The sequence below is a fragment of the Etheostoma cragini genome, chromosome 18, assembly GCF_013103735.1.
Source record: "Etheostoma cragini isolate CJK2018 chromosome 18, CSU_Ecrag_1.0, whole genome shotgun sequence".
Classification (NCBI taxonomy): Eukaryota; Metazoa; Chordata; class Actinopteri; order Perciformes; family Percidae; genus Etheostoma; species Etheostoma cragini.
This window is the reverse complement of record NC_048424.1, coordinates 5,066,476-5,086,883: the sequence shown is the minus strand read 5'-3', so window position 1 is coordinate 5,086,883 and position 20,408 is coordinate 5,066,476. Positions and strand designations below refer to the sequence as shown.

Below are 20,408 nucleotides of genomic sequence, written 5' to 3'. Positions count from 1 at the left end.
AGTAATCTGAGAAGTTTGACAGTGGGAAGAAGTGCAGAATGGATGATAATACAGTATATAACCAGTGTGTATGGGAGGGCTTAATGCCAAGAAAGGATACTGTACATAGTCTCGTTAAAATCCAATCGCTATGATCCAATCTCAGCAACTAATGAAATAACCATGTGTGTGTACCAACAGCCGATACACTTCAAGACACTTTCTGTCTCTCTCTGTACCCCTGACTTGATCCCAAGCCAGGCAAAGTGATCCTCGCAGCAGCAACAGAGTGACCATCTGCTAAACAGCTAAAGAGCAGCATCAGGACTATGTATAGGGCCCTGGCCTGTAGCAGGAGCAGGTTGGGTGGCTGCTTTACCCAGCCTCAAGTGTTGAGGGGGAATTTGACCCTGCCCTCTCCCAACCCGACCCCACCCATCATCACTACCCCTTGATTTCCCTTTAGATCCTGCAAGTCCAACAGTTCTCCACCCAATTAAACAAAAGAGTGTCACTCTGGTTTAGAGCTTTGGTTGAACAACCACTGGCGTTTGTCTTCAACAGACCCTAAACGTTTCCCACTTTTCTCTTGCTCTATTATTTTTCTTCTTCTTCATTTACTAAGCAGCCAGTGTCTCCTTCACAGACAGCGACAGGTGTATCTGTGTGTGTGTGTCGCCCGATGCATCCACCAGTCGAAACCCGAGAGCTACAGATGCTCTGGCGTGCCAAATAAACTCCCACAACTCACCCTGCTGCTGCCACCAATGTGAACTTGAGAAAATGTGAATCTGTTCAATCCCTCAGCTCTGCTATTTTGACATGCATGCTTTGCACATGCTCAGTGGAGATCAACAGGCACACTGAGTAGGAAAAGGGCAGATTGGGGGTTAAACACAGAAGGGAATTAAACAAATTCCAGCACGTTTGGTCTCCTTGTTCACACTGTCTCACTGTGTAGTCTGTCTGAACTGCCCTGACTGCTCAGGAGTCGTGTTTCTCGTAAATGTCAGGCAAGGTGCTAAGTGCACGTTGAGCTACATGTTTTTAGTGAAGCTTAGCTCACACCATGGAGAGAAAAACAGATACAGTGTAGATGTGTGAAAACTACAACCTGATAAGCCAGATAAAGGCTGACATTGGTGCCTATATGAGCACCGTATTTTAAATGAGATTCAAATGCTAGTTTCTGGCTATGTTAAAAAATTTGAAACCTCCGAGAGACGTAGGAAATGGGAGAAATAGTGAGTGTAAAAAAATGATTGAAGGCAGCGGAGAACAAGACAAAGTGCAGTGACGAGGAAAAGTAGGACTTGAAGCCAAAACATAAAAAGATGAAGATGTAAACAAGAGGGGGAGAGATGGAGGCCAAAGAGACACTGCATATCTGGTTCATGGGAAAGCGATACTCCAGCAGGTTTTGCCCCAGTCTTTCATTACTCCGTCTATTTAATCAGATCAGTTAGTCAATACAGTTGGCTACACTGTTTGCACCTGCAGCGACTCCAGACATCTCAAACACAAACAGGGATGCAACAGATCTCTATTTATAGGCTGGACAAATGTGGTGATGGTATCGGACTGGCTCCATAATTAAGATCGGCTCAATTATCTCTGAGGAAAAACAAATGGTCCAATTATGTACAAATCTGTTTTAAAACCAGGTACGTACAAGACTAACCATTTAGGTCTACCAAGCTGTGATGGAGCGCATGACTGCCATCACGGTAGCTATGTGCTACCTATTTTAGCCCTCAAAGACAGACCTTAAATGTTGCCTTTATATTATATATATATATATATGTTTATTTATCGCATTCATATGTTCTGTTAATGATCACGATATTCAAACCACCTGTTAACCTAGATATTCCTCAAATTGTTAATGTGAATTGTATATACATATGTGTAAATGTCTAGTTTAATAGATATATTCTTTTTGGCTGTATGGAGCTTTTAAACCGTCTAGTCACCTGAGCAACCCCTGCATTGTAGAGTTGCTATGTTCCAATTTGAGGGGCGGGGCTTCAGGCCTATTTAGTCTGGCAGTTTCTTGCTCTTGAGCATGAGTACAACCTGAGGGAGCAGGCAGTCAGTCTTACTAGGGTTAACAATAAATATCTCATCTTTTTCGACTTGCTCACCATTACTAGCTACATCTACCCACAACACAAGCTATTTGACAGCAGGATTCTTTAAGTGAAATAAAAGCCTACATGTCCCTTTTCAATGATTAGGCAGTAAGATCAGTGTTGGTAGATGTGGAATGCTGGTAGAAAAAGGTTGCAAGTTAGCCTTTCATTTGGCTCAAGTATTTATGTCTTTGGAGAAGGAGACAGACAAATGAAGATGGAGTAAGAGTAAGCAAAGAAAGAGAGTTAATAGGCCCGTTCAAGATGAACTGGGGCTCGCCTGGAAAGTGGACAAGAGCAGGCAGCAGCAGCCGGGGGCGGGGACAAAAAGCTGCGATAAATTCTGACAGTTTCCAGCCAATTCCTGCAGCCTTCATGCTGCACAGGAAGTAAAGAAACACTCACATCCTGTCTGATTCTGATTTAATAAAATGTTATCAGACCCATATATTAGCTTGTAAACAGTCTCCAGTTATTTTTATTAAGACCGAGTAGATGTCAAAATTCTTTACATTTGATCTCTTGCTGATGTTAATAAACAACAGACTGTAGATGATCTGTAATCAGAGCGGATTTAGTCTCTTTGACTTCTAAATCCAACTATCACCACACAACATGTGTTCTGTACAGAGAAAGCCTTTAAATCAGACAAATAGCTATTAAAATCCCTCTGATTAAAAAAACAAACAAAAAAATTATAGAAAATGTCATTTTAAGTCTATTCTGAACCAATCATCTGTTAAATCAGCTGAGAGGCCAGCGTTTCCCAGCATGCTCTGGGTTCGCCTGGGTCTCACAGTCAGTGAAAAGCAACTGCGCTTTTCAAATCTGCGGCCGCCGTGATCTCGTAAGATTATCGTTGCCCACGTGTGCATGATGTCATAGCAATTCTGCGCATACCTGGCTAATCTCAACGAGCCTATTGTCCTTTCACGGCACTCTGATGCATAACAACAGTACATCTTCTCAGTTCTGTGTTTAAGCAGCAGTAGCAGTAGCAGTTCCACTGGGAGTGGGCTGCATTTCCAGTCATTTCCTCCAAACGCCAGACTGCTTTTTGTCACACGCAACTGATTCATAAAATGTTACAATGAAGGAGATTACACCTCTTAACCAAACAGTCATTCAGCTCCAGAGTACAAACAGAAGGGAGTCAATGTGGAGCCGAAGTGTGTGCTAGCAGGATAATGTCAAGATCTAGACCATTCATTTCATATTAACAGTTTTCCACAGCACTCATATACTTATTACAGATATTGACGTGCTTTTTTCCTGAATGCAGATGAGACACATAATGGACCTCTCAGATAGAGAAACATTAGAACAGAGGACAGGAGCAGTCTTGTTCAGAGATGCCAAAATCATGATATGGCTCTCACCAAAAGACTACATATTCTTTCTGACCTCAGGATTTACACAAAGATATTTGTCACTGAAGATACATTTACCTTATGCCATCTCTGTCACACATTATGTGCCGAACACAGGCGCATGAAAAATGTGTGTTGTTGTGCATATAAGTGTGTGTGCATGTCTGAGACGACATCAACAAAAATGAATTATGCATTGCACATTTGAGCTCTGTATTAAAAAATTAAATAAAATTCCACAGTCAAGCAGGTTTTGCCCCGCAGCACACTGCCATGGATCACAGAGTCTGAGATTTATCTGGTGTTCCTATAACAAATTGGATTTTCTTGGCTAAGTCTGTACGCACATTGCTTTAAATAATAGAGCCCCCCCCACCCCCACCCCATGCACGCAAGGCCGAGGTGTCCACCTCAGCATAAGCGTTGAGAAATGGGGGGCCTCTGGTCAGGGACAAAGCTGTAGCCTTTCTAAAGTCCATCATCCTGTCTGATGAGACAGATCGGACACAGACGAGATGAAGCGGGGGGGGGGGGGGGGGGGGGGGGGGGGGGGGGGGGGGGGGGGGGGGGGGGGGGGGCGTAGATAGAGGAGTGCTTGTCTGGCTTTGAGAGGAAAAAGAAGTGCAGATCAGGTGAAGTGAAAACATTCACATGAAGCAATCTTAAGCCTTCTTTTCTGCCTCTAAGCTCTCAGCTCCTGACCCAGGCCGACATTTCTTTTTAATCTCCATCCTGAGTGTCAACTTTGATGCAAACTTTAGAGGATTTGACCTCTCATGCCACAAAAGCCTCAGCAACATGAAAAGGTGAGTACTTTTTTTTCCCGGAATACATTTTACACAGAGGTCAGACTTTCATTCCTCAGACAGACTGGATAGCTATGGGTCAATGAGGGGATGTGACGAGATATACATTCAATGAGCATTAAAGTGTTTCAGAATACAGAATTCAGCGGCTGTCTGTAACAAGGCAAACCTTCCTCTCTCACAAGGGCTGGAAACTTTTTAACAGATCCATCAAGCTACAAGATGTCGTCTCCAGATAGCGGCTGTCATGGTTGAATGCCTCCAGCAAGTTGAAAATGGTGTTTCTAAGATGTTGGTGGGCTTACTGAAAAAAACTAAATATGAGTGAATTATTAGCAAAGTGACACCAACTCATGTTTTCTGAAAGTGAAACTATCCTTAAATCCCATCTTGTCAGAAAATTCAAATTGCATCAGTAATGTAAACAATGGTCATTTCTAAGCAGCGATTTGTTTATAAAATGATTGACTGCTTGATCCTCCCCTTGCTATTACTTGGTGGTGACCTCAAGCAAAGGCTAGCACCCAACTGCACCAGCGGAGCTCTTCAGTGACTGTGTTGCAAGGCTGTGTTGTGTTGTTTTACTTTATTTCATTTACCTTGTATCATCTTTTTCTATTTTAGTCAGTGTGCTATTGTTTGCCCTTGATTTTTGTTCTTGAATCTTATTGCATCTTTTTCTAACTACAGCAGGCAGCTTCAGCAAAAAAGCTTTAAAAGCCCAATATAGACTACCTTCTCAGCACCAAACAAAGGACAAAGTTATGACTAGCTGGTGAACATTAGGGGTGGGAATCACCAGAGGCCTCACAATACTCAATGGGAATACAATACAATTGCAATTTGCAATATTCTGCAATATATTGCAATTTTATTATTTTATTATTTATTCCCAATTTCAAACGATGTCCCCGAAAGGAAACTTTGTCAACATCTGTCTTTTCTAAAAAGATACATTTCTCTGTTTATTCATCTCACGTTAATTTTATTGCTGCAAAATGGGATTGTCATGCAGACAAAATGACCAACACATATATAACAATAGATCGATACTTGACTTCTTTTTATCGATACAGTATTGCCACAGAAATTTTTGCTATTTTTCCCCACCCATAGTGAACATAGTGGAGCATTTAGCAGCAAAAGAGACAGATAAAGACTTTCCCTTTGTAGTTGTTGGAGACCAGAGGCAGAGCTAAGAGAGAGTGAACATACTAATATTACATTTATCAGGTGGACACAAACACAACTCCAGTTAAATGCTAAAGTTGCTCCGTAACTGCTGGATGTGTAAATAAGCAACTGTTTGCTAACAAGTTCACCATAGCGACTTGATGATACGTCAATATTGTGTTCACAACTGGTTTTTGCAACACTAAATATTCATGACTAAATAAGCAACTGTCAACGTTTTTTGTAATTGGTAGGATTCAGATCTGCTTTTTTAGGACTATGTCCACTTCAAACCAGCAATAAAAAAAGCACAAAGAAAAAAAAATACCGTTAAAAACTAATGTGTTCATCTAACATCCCCATTTCATACAGTAAGAGGTCGGTTAAGAAAAATACGTTTTCAGGGGCATTTAAAGGTGGCATAGTAAAACGCTAAAAATACCTGGTTTATAGAAGAAACCCATTATGGGCACAGAGCTGACAACAAGCTTGTAGGTGTTTAATAAAAATGGAGCCAGTGGCCTACACTAGAAGACACTTAAAGAGGCTCACTGTCTGCACCTTTCCCAGTCCTCTGTTGATTAATGAAGGTAATTATTTGGGTTGAGAGTCCACTCAGGCTGGTGCTGTACCTAGATTCAACCGCTAACTCAGCCTGGACCACCTCAACAACATGCTACACTGTTGTTCCTACTGTTATAAATAACTTTGTATTTTGGATTATGGTATGAATCATGGTGCGCACAGTATGGAATGACATTGTTGAATATGTGCATTTAGAGCCAATATTCTAAAAGAGGTATTGATTTTGATTGCTTAGCTTTAGCTTTTTAAATTTGTTCCATTCTAGAAGAAGTAGAAACATAATGTAATAGTAAGCACCCTAAGTATACCCTTAACATTACAAGCCTATAGATCATTTTGCAGTTAATTAGCATAGTTCTAACACAATTTTACAAATCTTCAAACAACTTCATACATTATAATGCAACTCCAAAAAAGGAGCTCATCCTGCATTAAATATTTAACAAATAAGCTAATGTCAAAGCAACACCGAAACACTTTTCCTCTTTGGTCCCCCTACAGGTCGGACGCGGAATTGTCTCATTGGAAGTACAGATCTGCTACCCGATCTGGCAAACTTGGAAAGTTTCGTTGGTTATAGGCGATAGAGGGCCACAGAGCGAATGCAGAACTACCGTTCACCCTGATACGAGTTGCTGAACCACTGGAACGATTTTGGAAACATTATTTTAAGGTTCAAAAGAATCCTGGGTGTTGCTTTAAGTGATCAGTTAGTTTTATTTAACTAAACAAAACTGTCCCCAGTCAAACCCCTTACATGTCATTTAAACATTACATTACGTTTCATGTCATTTAACTGATGTTTTTATCCAAATTGACTTACAAGTGCTATATATACTAAGTCAAAGGTCACACACCTCTGGAGCAACTAGGGATTAAATGTCGTGCTTACACATTGGTTGATGTTTCACAGTGGAAATCAAACCTGGGTCTCCCATACCAAAAGGATTGCGTCATATCCACTGCACCATCACCACATTGAAAGCATGAAGGAGAGTTACTCTTGGTTAGGGATGGCAACAGGCTAGCTAACCTCAGCCAGAGCTGCCTAAGAACACACTGTACCTTTGCCATCGCAGCCTGCTCCATCCACACAGAGGAAATCCTTCCTATTCCATTTAAATCAATCTGAGGGAGGTTCACCTGAGGGGCATCTCTCTTCGTTTCACTTTCCAACTCTCATTGAACAGGCAAACCTTGCAAGGGCATCAACTAGTGCAATATAGTAAATGCTTCTGTGCTGGAATGATGACTTTGAGACGGTATAGATTTTCTTTGCACAGAGAAATTACAAGTCCATTGCACTTCTTACTTTCCATTATTCCAGTTTGCACATTTGCGGTATCTGGGCTCAATTTCCAACAATCACGAGAAGCCATTAGCTCACATTTATTCTTAAATATAGCTTATCCTTAGACTTATTAATATTAAACAATTTCATTTTGTAATCTGTTCATACTAAACATTTTCACCAAAAACTTAACGTTAACATTATTGAATCTTGGGATTTAACAAAAAGCCCCCGAACAGCGACTGTAGGACCTTTTGAAGTGCGATTGTTTTGTCAGTTGCATTTTTAAAGGGAAATAAATTACTTTAACATTAAAGTTTTAAGTCAATGTGGATGATAAATCCTCATATATAATATATATATAATATAATATATAATATATAACATATAAACTTCCATGACAACTCGGTCCTGCTGATGAAAGCAGTGATATGATCAAAAGCTATGATATGTTTGAGATTGTTTTATTTCAACAATGTGGTTTATTTTCAGAAAATATAGTATCTTGTGGAAACTAAACACTACTAATTTAGGCAACAACAAAAAATCAAATATGGTTGAAACTTAAAAATAGTTTGAGAAAGGAACTAGTTTTCACGTAAAAATGCACTGTTCACTCATCCCCTACATTTCCAGGGTAAGGTATTGTACATTTTTAGCATATGCTATTAATATAACTATGCACATGATTGTCAACAGAGAGTCTGTAGATTATCATTTTCAAACCATAAGGCCCCCTTTGGCTTTATTTTATATACAGTTTTAACTCAGTGCCCTATTTTTTCAGACACTGCTTTCATCCAATCAATTACTTGACATCTGCAGAAAGAAACTGAAGAAAATAATTTCTAAAAGGGCAGACCTCCGCCAACACCAGATCTTGCATTGTTTATGAAAGTGAAAAATAGTGTGTGTATCCTGCTTCTAAAACAACCACGATGGTGTAGTAGTGCTAGCCAAATGTGTGTTAGTGTTGGTGTGCCTACCTGTTCAGCCTTAATAAGAAATCTCATTTATCAATATGTATAGAATGTTTGTCTCAGATAACAGAATTGTACAAGCTTACGCCCACAATGATTTTAGCTCTGGCAGATATACATCTAGACTGTGGAGACACTGGTGCTCCTGTTTGTATATTAAGTGAAGGTTGTTGACCTTTTTATTAATTTATGTGAACCGTACTATATATTAATTGGTATATTTTTGTAAATGTACTTTTTATTGCACTATGGAAATTCCATTTATGTCCTGAAAAAGTAATAATTATTATTATTATAATTATTAATATTATTATTATTATTATTATTATTATTATTATTATTATTATTATTATTATTATTATCATCTAGCCTGTGATTCAGATCCGTTCCAAGCATTTATTCATTGGCCCATTCTATACCCTTCCAAGTTTTATAAATATTTTCCATAATCCTCCTGACAGCCAGACAGTTTGTATTTCCCCCTCCTCATTTTGACGGACAGTGGACTCCAATCTTGTCATGCATACTTTAACAACTCTTTAACCAATTTCATCAGAGAAACTCAACCAAATCCTGCCGTCAACACAATATTTTATCAGAACATAAGCTTCCAGAACCTAAACTCCAATCTTCTACGGCCACCTGCATGCATTACGCAATAATTGGACGTAGGCTACCCTTGAGTAGTAAACCCTTAAGCAAACATGTTCAACTAACACGTTGTGTCTAGCACATCAGAAATCTACCAAGTTAGACCACATTCATTGTAGATTTGTAAACCCTTGCAGTATTCAACTTGAAAGCCCATTGACACTGTCCATCACTTTGCTGTATATTACCGTGTGGTATCAAGCATTTGATTTCTAAATGCTACTTCGTCCCTATAAACATGGTGTTAAAGAGTTTCTGGTCTTGAGCTGTCCCGACTCAAGCTCTACCCCTGGTGTGGTTTAGTGCCAGGGGAGCAGAGCTGTATGTGCTGTGGAAGCATCATCTTTAAAAAGGCTAAATTTAAACCCCCAGAGTATTCGCCTTGGTATGCAGAAGGCTTCCAGAACATAAACTCCAAATAAGCCCAGAGGAGCTTGTGGTGGACTGCAAGCCTCGATCACCTGGTTTTAGTGAAAAAGGAACAGTAGCTCACCTGGAAAACTAAGTTAAAATGTAACCTTATTTTTTCTAAAAAAAAAAAGAGTTCAGAGAAAAAACCTTGAATGACCTTTAGTTTAACCCCACTTAGTAACTGTAGCTGCTCCTGCCAAGCCTTCCATTCTCACACAGCACACATATGCAGTTCGATGATAACGGTGGAAATTTACCACACAACATTATCGGCAATATATAGAAAAAATGTGTCTCCTAATTTCAGACAGAAGTAAACAAAAGCAGAAGCTGTCTAGCTAACTAAACCTTTAAAAAATACATTAGGGGTGGGAGATATTGCCAGGATCTTTTATCCTGATGGGTAATTTCACATCTAGATAACAATATACAGTATATGGCATGTTTTCTGGTAAATTAATCAATAGTCTATATTAAATAACCACATGCCTATTTTGGTATACTCCTGTGTTAATTAAATACATGACAAAGTACCAAGCCTTTTCTCATTTTTTTAAGAACTTTGGTACAAAATGAGTTTTTCCACTCTAATTTCCACGAGGAATGACTGTAGCGCCACTATCTAACAAGATAAATAGTAGATTTGTGATATCCCAACCGTACGGAACGGCTCCTTGAAGGCACCGTTTCTGATGACAGGCTGTGTGCATTTCTCTGTGAATTGAGTGATTTGATACGTTCACAGTATTTACATTGCACCTAGACCTGCTCTTAATTTAAAAAGAAGCCATGGAAATCTGCCAGAGTGGCCGGTTTTATGTAGCCCAACTACATTTTTACAATTTTCAATAAATGTGACTATCACCTGACTGTGACAATGTACTCTAGTGTCATTTAAGTGAAGAAGGTAATATTTCTTTGTTTAGTATAATGTTGTCATTCCATACAGCAACCAAAACAATCGGTAGCAATACAACTAATAACACAAGTGACTGCACATTATTGTCTGATGCCACTGCAGTCACCACTTAGTATTCTCATAATACTGGAGTTAGCAGACTGAGAACATTTCTTGCATAAATTAAAGCCAAAACAATGTTTGAAGTACAAGCCAAAGCTGAATACAGATCATTTCCTTAAAGCTATAGTGTGTAGTTTCTGTCTCTCTCATGAGGAATTCTAAGTAATTAAAACAAGACGGTTGGTGCGTCCAAATGATACCAGCCTTCTGTGATCTTGCACCGTCCCCACCCATCCTCCACACTGTTGCTAGTAGCCAAGGAGGACAGAGAGAAATAACAAAACATGATGGACTCTTCAAAAGAGGTAATTATCTTCACTTGAGCTTTGTGCAGGAAAGTCAACGGATGCCACAATCTTCGGAACATAGCCACACTGAGAGATACAGAGAGAGTTGTGTGGAGCCGATAGTCTTAATAAGCTTTGTAGCAACTTATTTGGCAATGGCCTGAATGTAACGGACATTTAGTAATATCAAAAAGATATGCACTAAAGCTTTAAGGTAACCACCAAACCACCAAAGTTAATACTATTGTGTTATCATTTGCATGTGTGCACTGAAGTATGACATTTTTCCATTAAAATATGTATCTCTGGAGAGTTAAAGAACTGTCCAAGAAAAGTACTTCCTAATCAGTAAGCAAAGGATTTCAATGCACTGTGCGTCGTTTTGTCATTCATTTAAACTTTAGTATCTTCATTATCAGCTTCAGGGTCTGTAAAGTTACAGATGGTACTGCAGAGGTGGAACATTTTTCCTCAGTTTCCTTAGACAGAGAAGCGCTCATTGCTGCCAGCTTTCCCAATGTTACACATCAACAGCAAGGTGAGACTGGCTGACGTCTGTGCTGAAATTAAATCACAATGTCTGGACTTCTATCAACACCTGACAGCCGTGTCTTTAACAAAGAAGACTTTACAATTTTATTTTTCAATAAACATTTGACTTGGAGTACTTCCAAAACTGAAAAAAAAACCACTCCAAATGCAATCAATTGAGCAAAAGACATGCCATTTGTAAAAAGGCGTGTGCCATAATGTTCAACAGATTGTATTTGCATTGTATTTCAATTAGCACGTTTTTTTAGGGCTTCCTGTTAGGGCATGTTTGTCACACCGCTAAGGTTTAGGCTATGTGGAGCACAAGGAAACCCCACTTCTCAAACCACTGTTGTCATCAGATAACCGGGATGCCATTGTGACAGTAGATCTGACAGGCATGGGTCAGCGTATAACTGGCATCACAAATAGGAGCTGTTAACTGCAGGCTCCTGCCTGTCACTAACAACCAGCCAAGCCTTCACAGGGATTACATATAGAATGATAATATACCATGTATATCAACATCTCAAAGTCATTAGAGATACGATTGCACTGTTTCAGCCAAATGGACATCTTATGTAAACCAGAACAAATAGAACGTCACCTAAAAAAGGACCACACCTGCTTGTTTGCATGTTCCTTTAATGGCCACATTATGTAAAGGAAAAAATTCCTTTATTTTCCATGAAATATAACACTGTGTGTGAAAATGGTAGTGTATTTTGAGAGAAGAGAAGATATCAAGTTGCATTATAGGAAAACTAAAAACTAAAAAGGCAGGATATCTTGGCCTGTGCTGCTACTGCTAATAAGTCCGCCAACCTCTCTGTATGGCAGTCTATTAGTGCGCTGTTAAAACTTGCTTGAGTCATGTAGCCCATAGTCTATTTTCTTCACTTTCCGCTTCCGCGATAGCTCCATTGCCGCAGGATATTCCGCCGGATGCATGCATTTTCCTTATCCTTTTGCTTTCTTTGTGTTGGAATTTAAAATTTAGTGGACTAATGAGGACTGTTGTTGACTGCTCTTCAGACTGAGATATCTAGCTAGACTCTCTGTCCAATCTGAGTTTTCTTTAGCGTGACTATTTTGCAGCAGCTCTGTGCAGAGTTTAGCGCCGCCCATGACGATTCTGACTGGTTAGAAGAAATGCCAATAAACCAGTGCATGATTTCTTACCATTCTTAAATGCTATGTGGAGAAGCCAGACCCTCCTTCAGCATGCTTTGGAGGAGGGCCTGGCAAAGGGAGAATATGTAGTCCGTTACAGTTAACAAATGTTTTTTAGACATTTTTCCATGTCCTCACTGCAACAATGCAACGTGATGTTAACTGTGACGTGATTACACAACTCAAGCAAATTCCAAGAGTGGACTGAGAGGCTGGGTTTTTCATAATGTACTGAAGCCAATGGTTGCTTGAGCAAAATACTGTTAATCCAAATTACTAAATCACACCAGCATTGTTTGCAGATTGGTTACTTGGGATGTAAACGTAGTGATTAGTAAATGGGCTAAAACATGGAAAAACACCGGTTAATTCCATGCAATGCTAAATCTAAATATAGTAATAATATAAAAATCTGTACTAAATGTATTAGCCTATTTAGACAGCAACAGATTCCAACCAAAAATAAGGTAAAAACAAATTTGGGAACTTGAGATGTAGACTTTTTCTTCACTTTTTGGAACATGCCTATGATTTTGGGTTTAGCACTCCACTGAGAATTTCAATTGTTGATGAACAACTTATTTTTTCAACAAAGTAAAATTAAACTGCTAAAACATAAGGAAAGCTGTGTGTTATAATTCAATGGTGATTGAAAGTGGGGGCCCAGATACTTGAGGGGTCCTGGATAAGGTTCAAGGTTTTCAATTACACTGCACATTATACCAATAACAGGATATCTGACGATTCAAACCTACACTTTTACATAGTTTAGGCAACAAATAATGTGCTGAGCTAAACTCAACACAAGGATAAGGCCAATATAATAAACAAACAAAATAAATGCACAATGATATGATATGAAACCAGAAACGGTAGGACATAACAGCTGGGCATGCAGAAGAAATGAGAACCACATCTCTCCATGCAACACCTGGGTCACAAATCTGCATGAGGCTAGAGAAGAATACGTGCGCGACAGATAGTTTAACCACACCAACATACAAGCTGTCATATCGTTTACAAGGATAACTGCTGTGCATAACAACACAGAGACAACGTAAGCAATTTGCGTCAAACAACTAAAATAGTAATCAGCAGGAGGTGGCTTGCGCGTGAGAACAACTTATGGAAACTCTTCTCCCCTGGGAGGACAATGCATCCGTAAAAAGTAAGAAAATGCCGAAGAGAAGAAAATACATGTTTTTACACAATGTCTCCTCGAGAAAAACAACACCGATCTGAAAGCAATGAAGGGTGGAACATAAGAAAGGGGCACCAGCAGACGGGAGCCTCATCGAGATTCCCCACATCTAGAGTCCTGTCGACAGGTGCGCTGTGGCCGCGGGGTGCAACCTGCGGCATCTCCCCCCCCCCCCCCCCCCCCCCCCCCAAAAAAAAAAAAAATCATAATTCGTGCACAAGCAAAGTCAATAGGAATCACTGACGATGCATTTTCTATCCAAAACTTCCACAATAATCCCACTTGGATCGGTGATTTACTTAATTGACATGCTGTCCGTCGCCTTTGGAGGCGTTAATTGGCGAAAGGAAACTGAAGTGCACGTTATGAAACAGCTCAGCACGCACCCATGAATTTATCTTTACTTACAGTTCTCAAGAACTGGATCTCGTCTTCCCCTTCTCCGCCCTCAGTCATGGCTGTGATAGAGCCTGCTCAGACTCTGGAAGCCACCACTGACTGCCGGCAGAAACGCGATGCTGTGCCTCTCAAGCCGATATTAGCATACAGCTCATCCACAGCCATATAGGGCAGCCCGGCCGAGCCCCCCACCCCCCACTCCTCTTCTCTCCCACCTACCTACCCCCCCTTTCTCCCTACTCTTCCTCCCCCTCCTCCCTGCGCCCCGATGCCAGCAGCAGCAATGCGGACCTGCGGGCTGGCGGGGCCGGGGCATCAAAGGACGAACCCCTGGTGGTGGTGGTGGTGGTGGGGATGGTGGTGATGCGGCTCTGCTGGTGTTGATGATGCTCCGGGGCTCAAATACTTCTACTTTTGAAATGTTTGAGATGGAAGTCCTTTTAGTCAGCACCCAGCAGCTCGCTGTCTGCCGCTAACGCATGGTGGTCGGAGGGTACAGCCACTTGAATGTAAAGTTCTGAATGGCCGCCTCGCCCTCCCTCACCCCTTCAAACAGCTGACACATCACACTTGTGTCGAAAGTCTGCGGACATCACATGTAATTTTAGTTTACAGAAATAGATCACAACTTGCCTGTTGGTTGCTGATTAAGCACACTCATACTGTCTCGCTAAATTGCATACAGTATGTCCCTATTTATATTTATGCACCTTACTTTATCCTCACTTGTTCTCAGCTTGCTTATTTACTTAGGCTACTTACATTCTTTGCTTATTCCTTTGATAGAAAAAAGGGATCAAGTTAAGTGATAAACTCAGAGTCAGGTGGATTTAGATTATGTGCATGTTTAAGATGGCTCAATGTGTGTTTTTATTGCACTATAGAAAAGTCTAATGTGGTCATCATCATTTAGGCTGCAACTGTATGTGTCATTTGAAACTAGCAAGAAGAAATACCAGTGGCTCTATTAAAGCACCGTGTTGTTGAGAAACAGGGACATTACACCTGCCTGTCCACACTGACTTATTTATACTGACTTGATTTAATAAACATGTTAGGTTCAACAATGATGTTAGTAAGATATGAACCATATTGTTTCTCATTGTTAAATGATATAAAGGCAGCTTTTCAATGAGTTATTTCCAGTTCAAATCTCACAACATTAGCATAGTGTAAAGATTGTTGTCTTAAGATATTTCACTCACTTTGGAGTGTCACAGTGTGCAGTTTGTTATGAAAAAAAAAACATCCATCCAAAATGCGCTTGATTTCATCTACCTTTAATGTCAGCAATGGCCAATTAACATCAGCCAGGTGTCTACATGTGCACTTCATATGGTCACAACCACTAATCAGGAGACAAAAAAAACCTGGAGTTCCAGAACAGTTTTCCTGCCAAGACGTTGGTGACATCTAGTGATCATGTAGTGAACTTACAGTCTAACCTTTTACTGCACCACAAAGCCAAAATGTAACCAAACCCAGAATCTGACTTTTTTTAAATATCTGTTTTTATCATATGAAAAATACATTATGCCATAAAAAAATGGATCTGTTTCTATAAAAACAATGTGCATTTAGTATTTGATTTCATCTGACAATTTCTAGTTTTGCCAACAAAGGCATCAAATTAATTTTTTTTCTAATATTACACACTTTGGTAGTTAGCTTGTAAACCTAAAACCCATTTTTCTCAACTTCACTGTGTTCTTCAGTTAATGGCTGCTGCTGTTGTAAGTCAGTATACTGTATGATGTATGACCTGAAGGCCTAGTTTTCTAGTTTTATGTGAATGCATCAACAGTTTTGTTGTTACTTTTTAAACAATCAATCATGTACTAATATAAATTACAACCCAACATATAATTATGCCAACTATCTGTAAGGGTGTCGTCGTTGTGGTTTTAGGGAAAATAACAGCTGTTGTCTTTCTTTAAACTACTGTAATCCATCAAAGGCAGCTGGTCAGTGTCAGATTAGCCCGGTGTGCACCGACCAGTGTGCAGCTCAGCATGGTGCACAGTTGACCTAGATAGAGTCCACGGTCAGTGGGGCAGGAGGGCAGATATGACATTCCATGTTTCAGGTAAGAGATAATACACCGCTTTAAGTCTGAATAAGACCATTTAGGCTACTTAAGTGCTGCACTGAAGTAATTTTGAGAAATGTGTGCATTTCCATTTTCCATTACTTATACTTATATATTAAGTATTCCATAATTTGAATTAACAACATTTCATTAGGCCTACTTTTACTTTTGATAAGCTACTATAATATGTGTATCGTTTGTAATGTATTTTGCTGTTGTTACTTATTTCTGCTTAAGGAAGATTTTGAATGCAGGACTTCACTTGTAATTGAGGACTTGTATTTTAGTGTTGTTACTTTTACGTAAAATATCGTCGTTCTATTCTACTTCTTAGGTGTGCATAAAGGTCTTTGTCACATTGTCAAGAAAGAAGAAAAAAAGTATCACACAAATACTAACACAGCTAATTGGTTTACTGTGTTGCTCTAGTAGATAGATGTCAAGATGATTAGGAGAAAAATCCTCACTGAGCCTATACCGTCTGTTTGTCTGAATGCTCCCCCTCAGTCCAGTCATCAGAGCATTAATGGTAGTGAGTCTCATCTGAGGAGCCAATAGGCGTCATTAGAGTTCTCACTTCTGTCACCTTAGTGTCGCTGCAACGGAGGAGTTAACCTGCTGCTGCACGGAGATTCAACGGATAAAAGTAAGTGAATAATAACATGTTGCAACTGTCACACATGTATGTGTGTATATTACCTTTTATATATTTGTTTCACATGCATATTATCGTTAAACAAACCTGTGTACTGTGAGTATGTTTGTGATGTCTTAGTGCTCCATCTAACGGTCATTGTCATCAATGATTAATCTGCTTATTGTTTTGTTGATTAAACATTTAGTGCATATGTCTGGTAATAATAATAATTAGAAAGTCTCATATTTTCCCAAAATCTAAAATGACCTATTCCAATGTCTTCTTTTGACCAAACAAGAGCCATCCTAAAATGCAGTTTAATATTTAAGAGAACTAGCAAATATTTACGTCAGAGAAGCTCCAACCACAGAACGTTGGGGATTTTTGTCTAAAATAGTACTTTAAAAGTTGGCAACTGATTTTGTTTTTGCACTCAGGTTTCTACTTTTGTGTACCCATACAATCTGTTTTTTATAGTTTGATGTTGTCTTGTAAAACATTTCATTCTGCTTTACTTCTTATAACAAGTTAACTATGTACATGTAAACACATAGACGTTTAACTCATTAAAACAAATAATAAAATAAAGCTTTATATTTCTGTGTCAGGATTCATGTTGTCCACTGGTCTAACCGCTCCAAAGACTACATTCATGCTGTAAATGAATTATCTCCTGCTTTTAATCTGACATTTAAATAACATCATGGAGAGCACTCATGCTACCTTAAACCTCTACATGCCGATCAGCGAGAGGAGCTACGTGAGTCCATCCCTTTCCCACTCCAGGGGCCCAGCTCCCCTCTTTAAAGCCCCTCTGAACCACCATGGAGGACTAACCTCTAACTACAAGGAGGAGGGCCAAGCTGAAACAGTAAAGCAGGGTCAAGCGGACAAGATTGGCCTTTCAAACTTGAAAGAAGCCCTTAAAGTGTTGGATGACTGCTCTGAGTTCTGGCCGACAGAGTTGTTCCCGTTGTGTTTGGAGTGTCAGACTTCCATGAGCATGGGAAACCAACAGGGCACGAAGATTAAGCCTAACTCTCATGGTTATGCAGAGTGTTGCGATGCTTTACCGAAATCCCCCAGACTGCAGATCCCTCTGAAGAGGAGGAGAAGAGTGGATGGGCTTGTTTACACCGGCAGCCTTCAACATAACGCTAGGATGACAGCCGGGACTCCACAGGCGCCTCCGAAGGCGAGGAGGCTGACAAAGCTCCCGAAAACGAGCTCTCCTACCTTTGAAGAGTGGGACTTAAAGGAAAACAGGTCGAACGTCTGCACTCCTGCAGCCTGGAGAAAGAGAGTTACGGGAAAAGAAAGAGTTTCATTGTTGGAGGAGAGAAACAGAAGTTCAAAGAAACTAAAGCCAGCATGGAAAGTGAAGCTGCCTGATGCTCCGTCGGCAAATGTTAACGGATCTTCCAGCAAAAAGAGAAAGGATTTATCTGTGAAGGAAGAATGTGCTCTCCCTGACTCTGACACAGACCTCTCTGAATATGACAATGATTTGTACTCAACGTGTACATCTCCCATTGGGAAGACAGAAGACAGTAACAGCAATTCTCAAAACGCCCAGATCACCCAGGAAGAAAGAGACACAGATGAGGAAAAGAAAGCAGAAGGTGTAGAAAAGAAGTCCTCTCAATGGAGGTGTGAGGAGATGGAGAAGAAGGCTGCAGCATGGAGAGTAATGGGCAAGATCGAGGAAGTGGAAGGGATCATACGTCGGGTGAGTCTCACCAGTTTGGACTGCATCAAAGAAGACAGTGACAGGAAAGATGAACCTCAGTTTATTTCAGATGGAGGCTTTGGGGAGACCCAGGAGAAGGGGTGCAATGAAGACGAGCTTCTGCTTACTGAGGAACTTCAAGCTCTGGGTGAAGCTCTGAGTCTGAGTCTGTGTCAGGTCCTGACGATGGAGGGAGCAAAACCCGAGAGTGAGGCCAAGAAAACTTTTCACGAGCCAAACCTCGTAGGAACGACAAAAAGGCCTCTGAATCTACCGTCATATTCTTACCACTTCACCTCTACTCTGCCAAAGAAGTCGTCATCATCCTCTCTTTCCCCCTCGCTGTCTCTGTCTGCAATCCTGGATGTCTCTCCAAGAACATCTAGCAACTTTGAAGGCATGTCTCCCTCTCTGCCTCTGAGCCTGACCGAGCAGAATGAAAAAGTCATCTCCGCCACCATATTGTCAGGGACAGGAAATTATGAGAAGAATGGCAGGAAGATCGAACAGAATCAGACGTACAGACAAACCAGTGAGACAGAGGACAGTGGCGACCATCTACTTTCTTCAGGTAATAATGCTAATTAGGCTATTACAACAGACGAGTCAAATATAAGCAAAAATGAACAAAATTGAAGCTGAAGTTAAAAGTTCAGTCTTGCCCTATGAGAACAAGAGTTGAGAGAACCACAATGTCCACTTAGTAGCTGCTCTAGAGCACAATCTGCATCAGCAGATGTCATTCAATACAGTATCTCTCTATCCATAGTTTTTGATAGTTGTCAGTAAAAAGATATAATCTTCTTAAAGAATTGCAGTGTAAAAATATAGTGACCCTCCAATCTGACTACATAGGTAATTCTGATGCATTAGGATTTCATGGCTGTTTTTGCTCTAGCTTCTGTGCATCACAATGTGTTTCATTTAGCATTAGCGTACGGTGGATTGAAGAGGACAAAATACCTTTGTTTGTAGCTAAAAGAGAAGTGTGTGCATAACAGCATGACGTTGATTTAGTGGTTGGTTAGTGAGTAGGAGAGGATGAAGAGCAGACGGCTCTAAAGGTGGCGCACTGGGAGTCCTGAAGGCAGATTTAACTTTGACTAAGACGCTCTGATTGTAATGCTCTGAATTTAGTCTGGTGGTGTCTGGTCTCATCCTCACACACATGCATGCACACACTCTCGCTCTTTCTCACCACAGCTGCTGACGCAGACCTTAGGGATGTGTGGTAGCCTGTAAATAATGACCCCTTGCTGGTTTTGACATACCATCACACACATGTGCGTGTGTGTGTGTGTGTGTGTGTGTTTGCTCAGGCATGAGGTACTACTGAGCACCTGATGTGGATGTAGCCTTGTAGTCCTGCGCTGGCACTGACCTGAGGCAGCCAAAGTTTCTAAAGAAAGAGCGGCAAGAGAAAGTGTGTGTGTCTGTGGGGTTTTGAAAATGGATGCAAAGAAGCATAATAATGTGGATTTTGTGAAACAATGTTGGAGACTATTTGGATTTTATCGTTAAAAGATAAACATTGGTCACTGGAATACAAAGCATGCTGTACAGCTAAACTTTGATCAAACTCACAGAACTTTATTTTAAATGTCTCGGCAATCCCCACATTCACAAAAAGTGTAAGTCACAGACTAGATTGTTTTTGGAAAGTCATAAAAAAAGATTCACAAGGCATCTAGATATCTATTTGATAAGATAAAATGGTGGAGTCTTGGGTTGTAATACATCATGCAGTTTCAATGAAGAACAAGGAGCTCACATTTAATATAATGTAAATGCAGAAACAGTGTTGAATAAAATTATTTGAGCATTAAAGCTCCTTCAGGGGAAGTAAAGAGAAAAGTATATTTTAATAAATAAAACTGTATCTCATTGACCTCTCCGGGGAACCATCACCTTATCGTGGTGGAGAGGTTTGTGTGTCCCTATGAACCTGAGGGCTGTGTTGTCT

At 40.2% G+C, this 20,408-nt stretch overlaps 2 protein-coding genes across 11 annotated transcripts in view; one reads left to right on the top strand and one right to left on the bottom strand.

The window, feature by feature from the left end:
- ryr3 (ryanodine receptor 3) overlaps nucleotides 1-14,166 on the bottom strand; it is a 111,068-nt gene extending 96,902 nt beyond the window's left edge. For all 10 annotated transcript variants that reach the window (XM_034901057.1, XM_034901058.1, XM_034901062.1 and 7 more), the window contains exon 1: nucleotides 14,000-14,166. In XM_034901057.1, the coding sequence (XP_034756948.1) occupies nucleotides 14,000-14,047 (48 nt within the window). In that variant the 5' untranslated portion in view covers nucleotides 14,048-14,166. The remainder of the gene's footprint in view (nucleotides 1-13,999) is intronic.
- A 1,851-nt stretch (nucleotides 14,167-16,017) lies between these two features.
- The window catches only part of fmn1 (formin 1), a 26,024-nt gene continuing 21,633 nt past the window's right edge, over nucleotides 16,018-20,408 (top strand). The window contains exons 1-3 of the mRNA XM_034899714.1: nucleotides 16,018-16,076; nucleotides 16,671-16,725; nucleotides 17,325-19,016. Of these exons, the coding sequence (XP_034755605.1) occupies nucleotides 17,420-19,016 (1,597 nt within the window). The 5' untranslated portion in view covers nucleotides 16,018-16,076; nucleotides 16,671-16,725; nucleotides 17,325-17,419. The remainder of the gene's footprint in view (nucleotides 16,077-16,670; nucleotides 16,726-17,324; nucleotides 19,017-20,408) is intronic.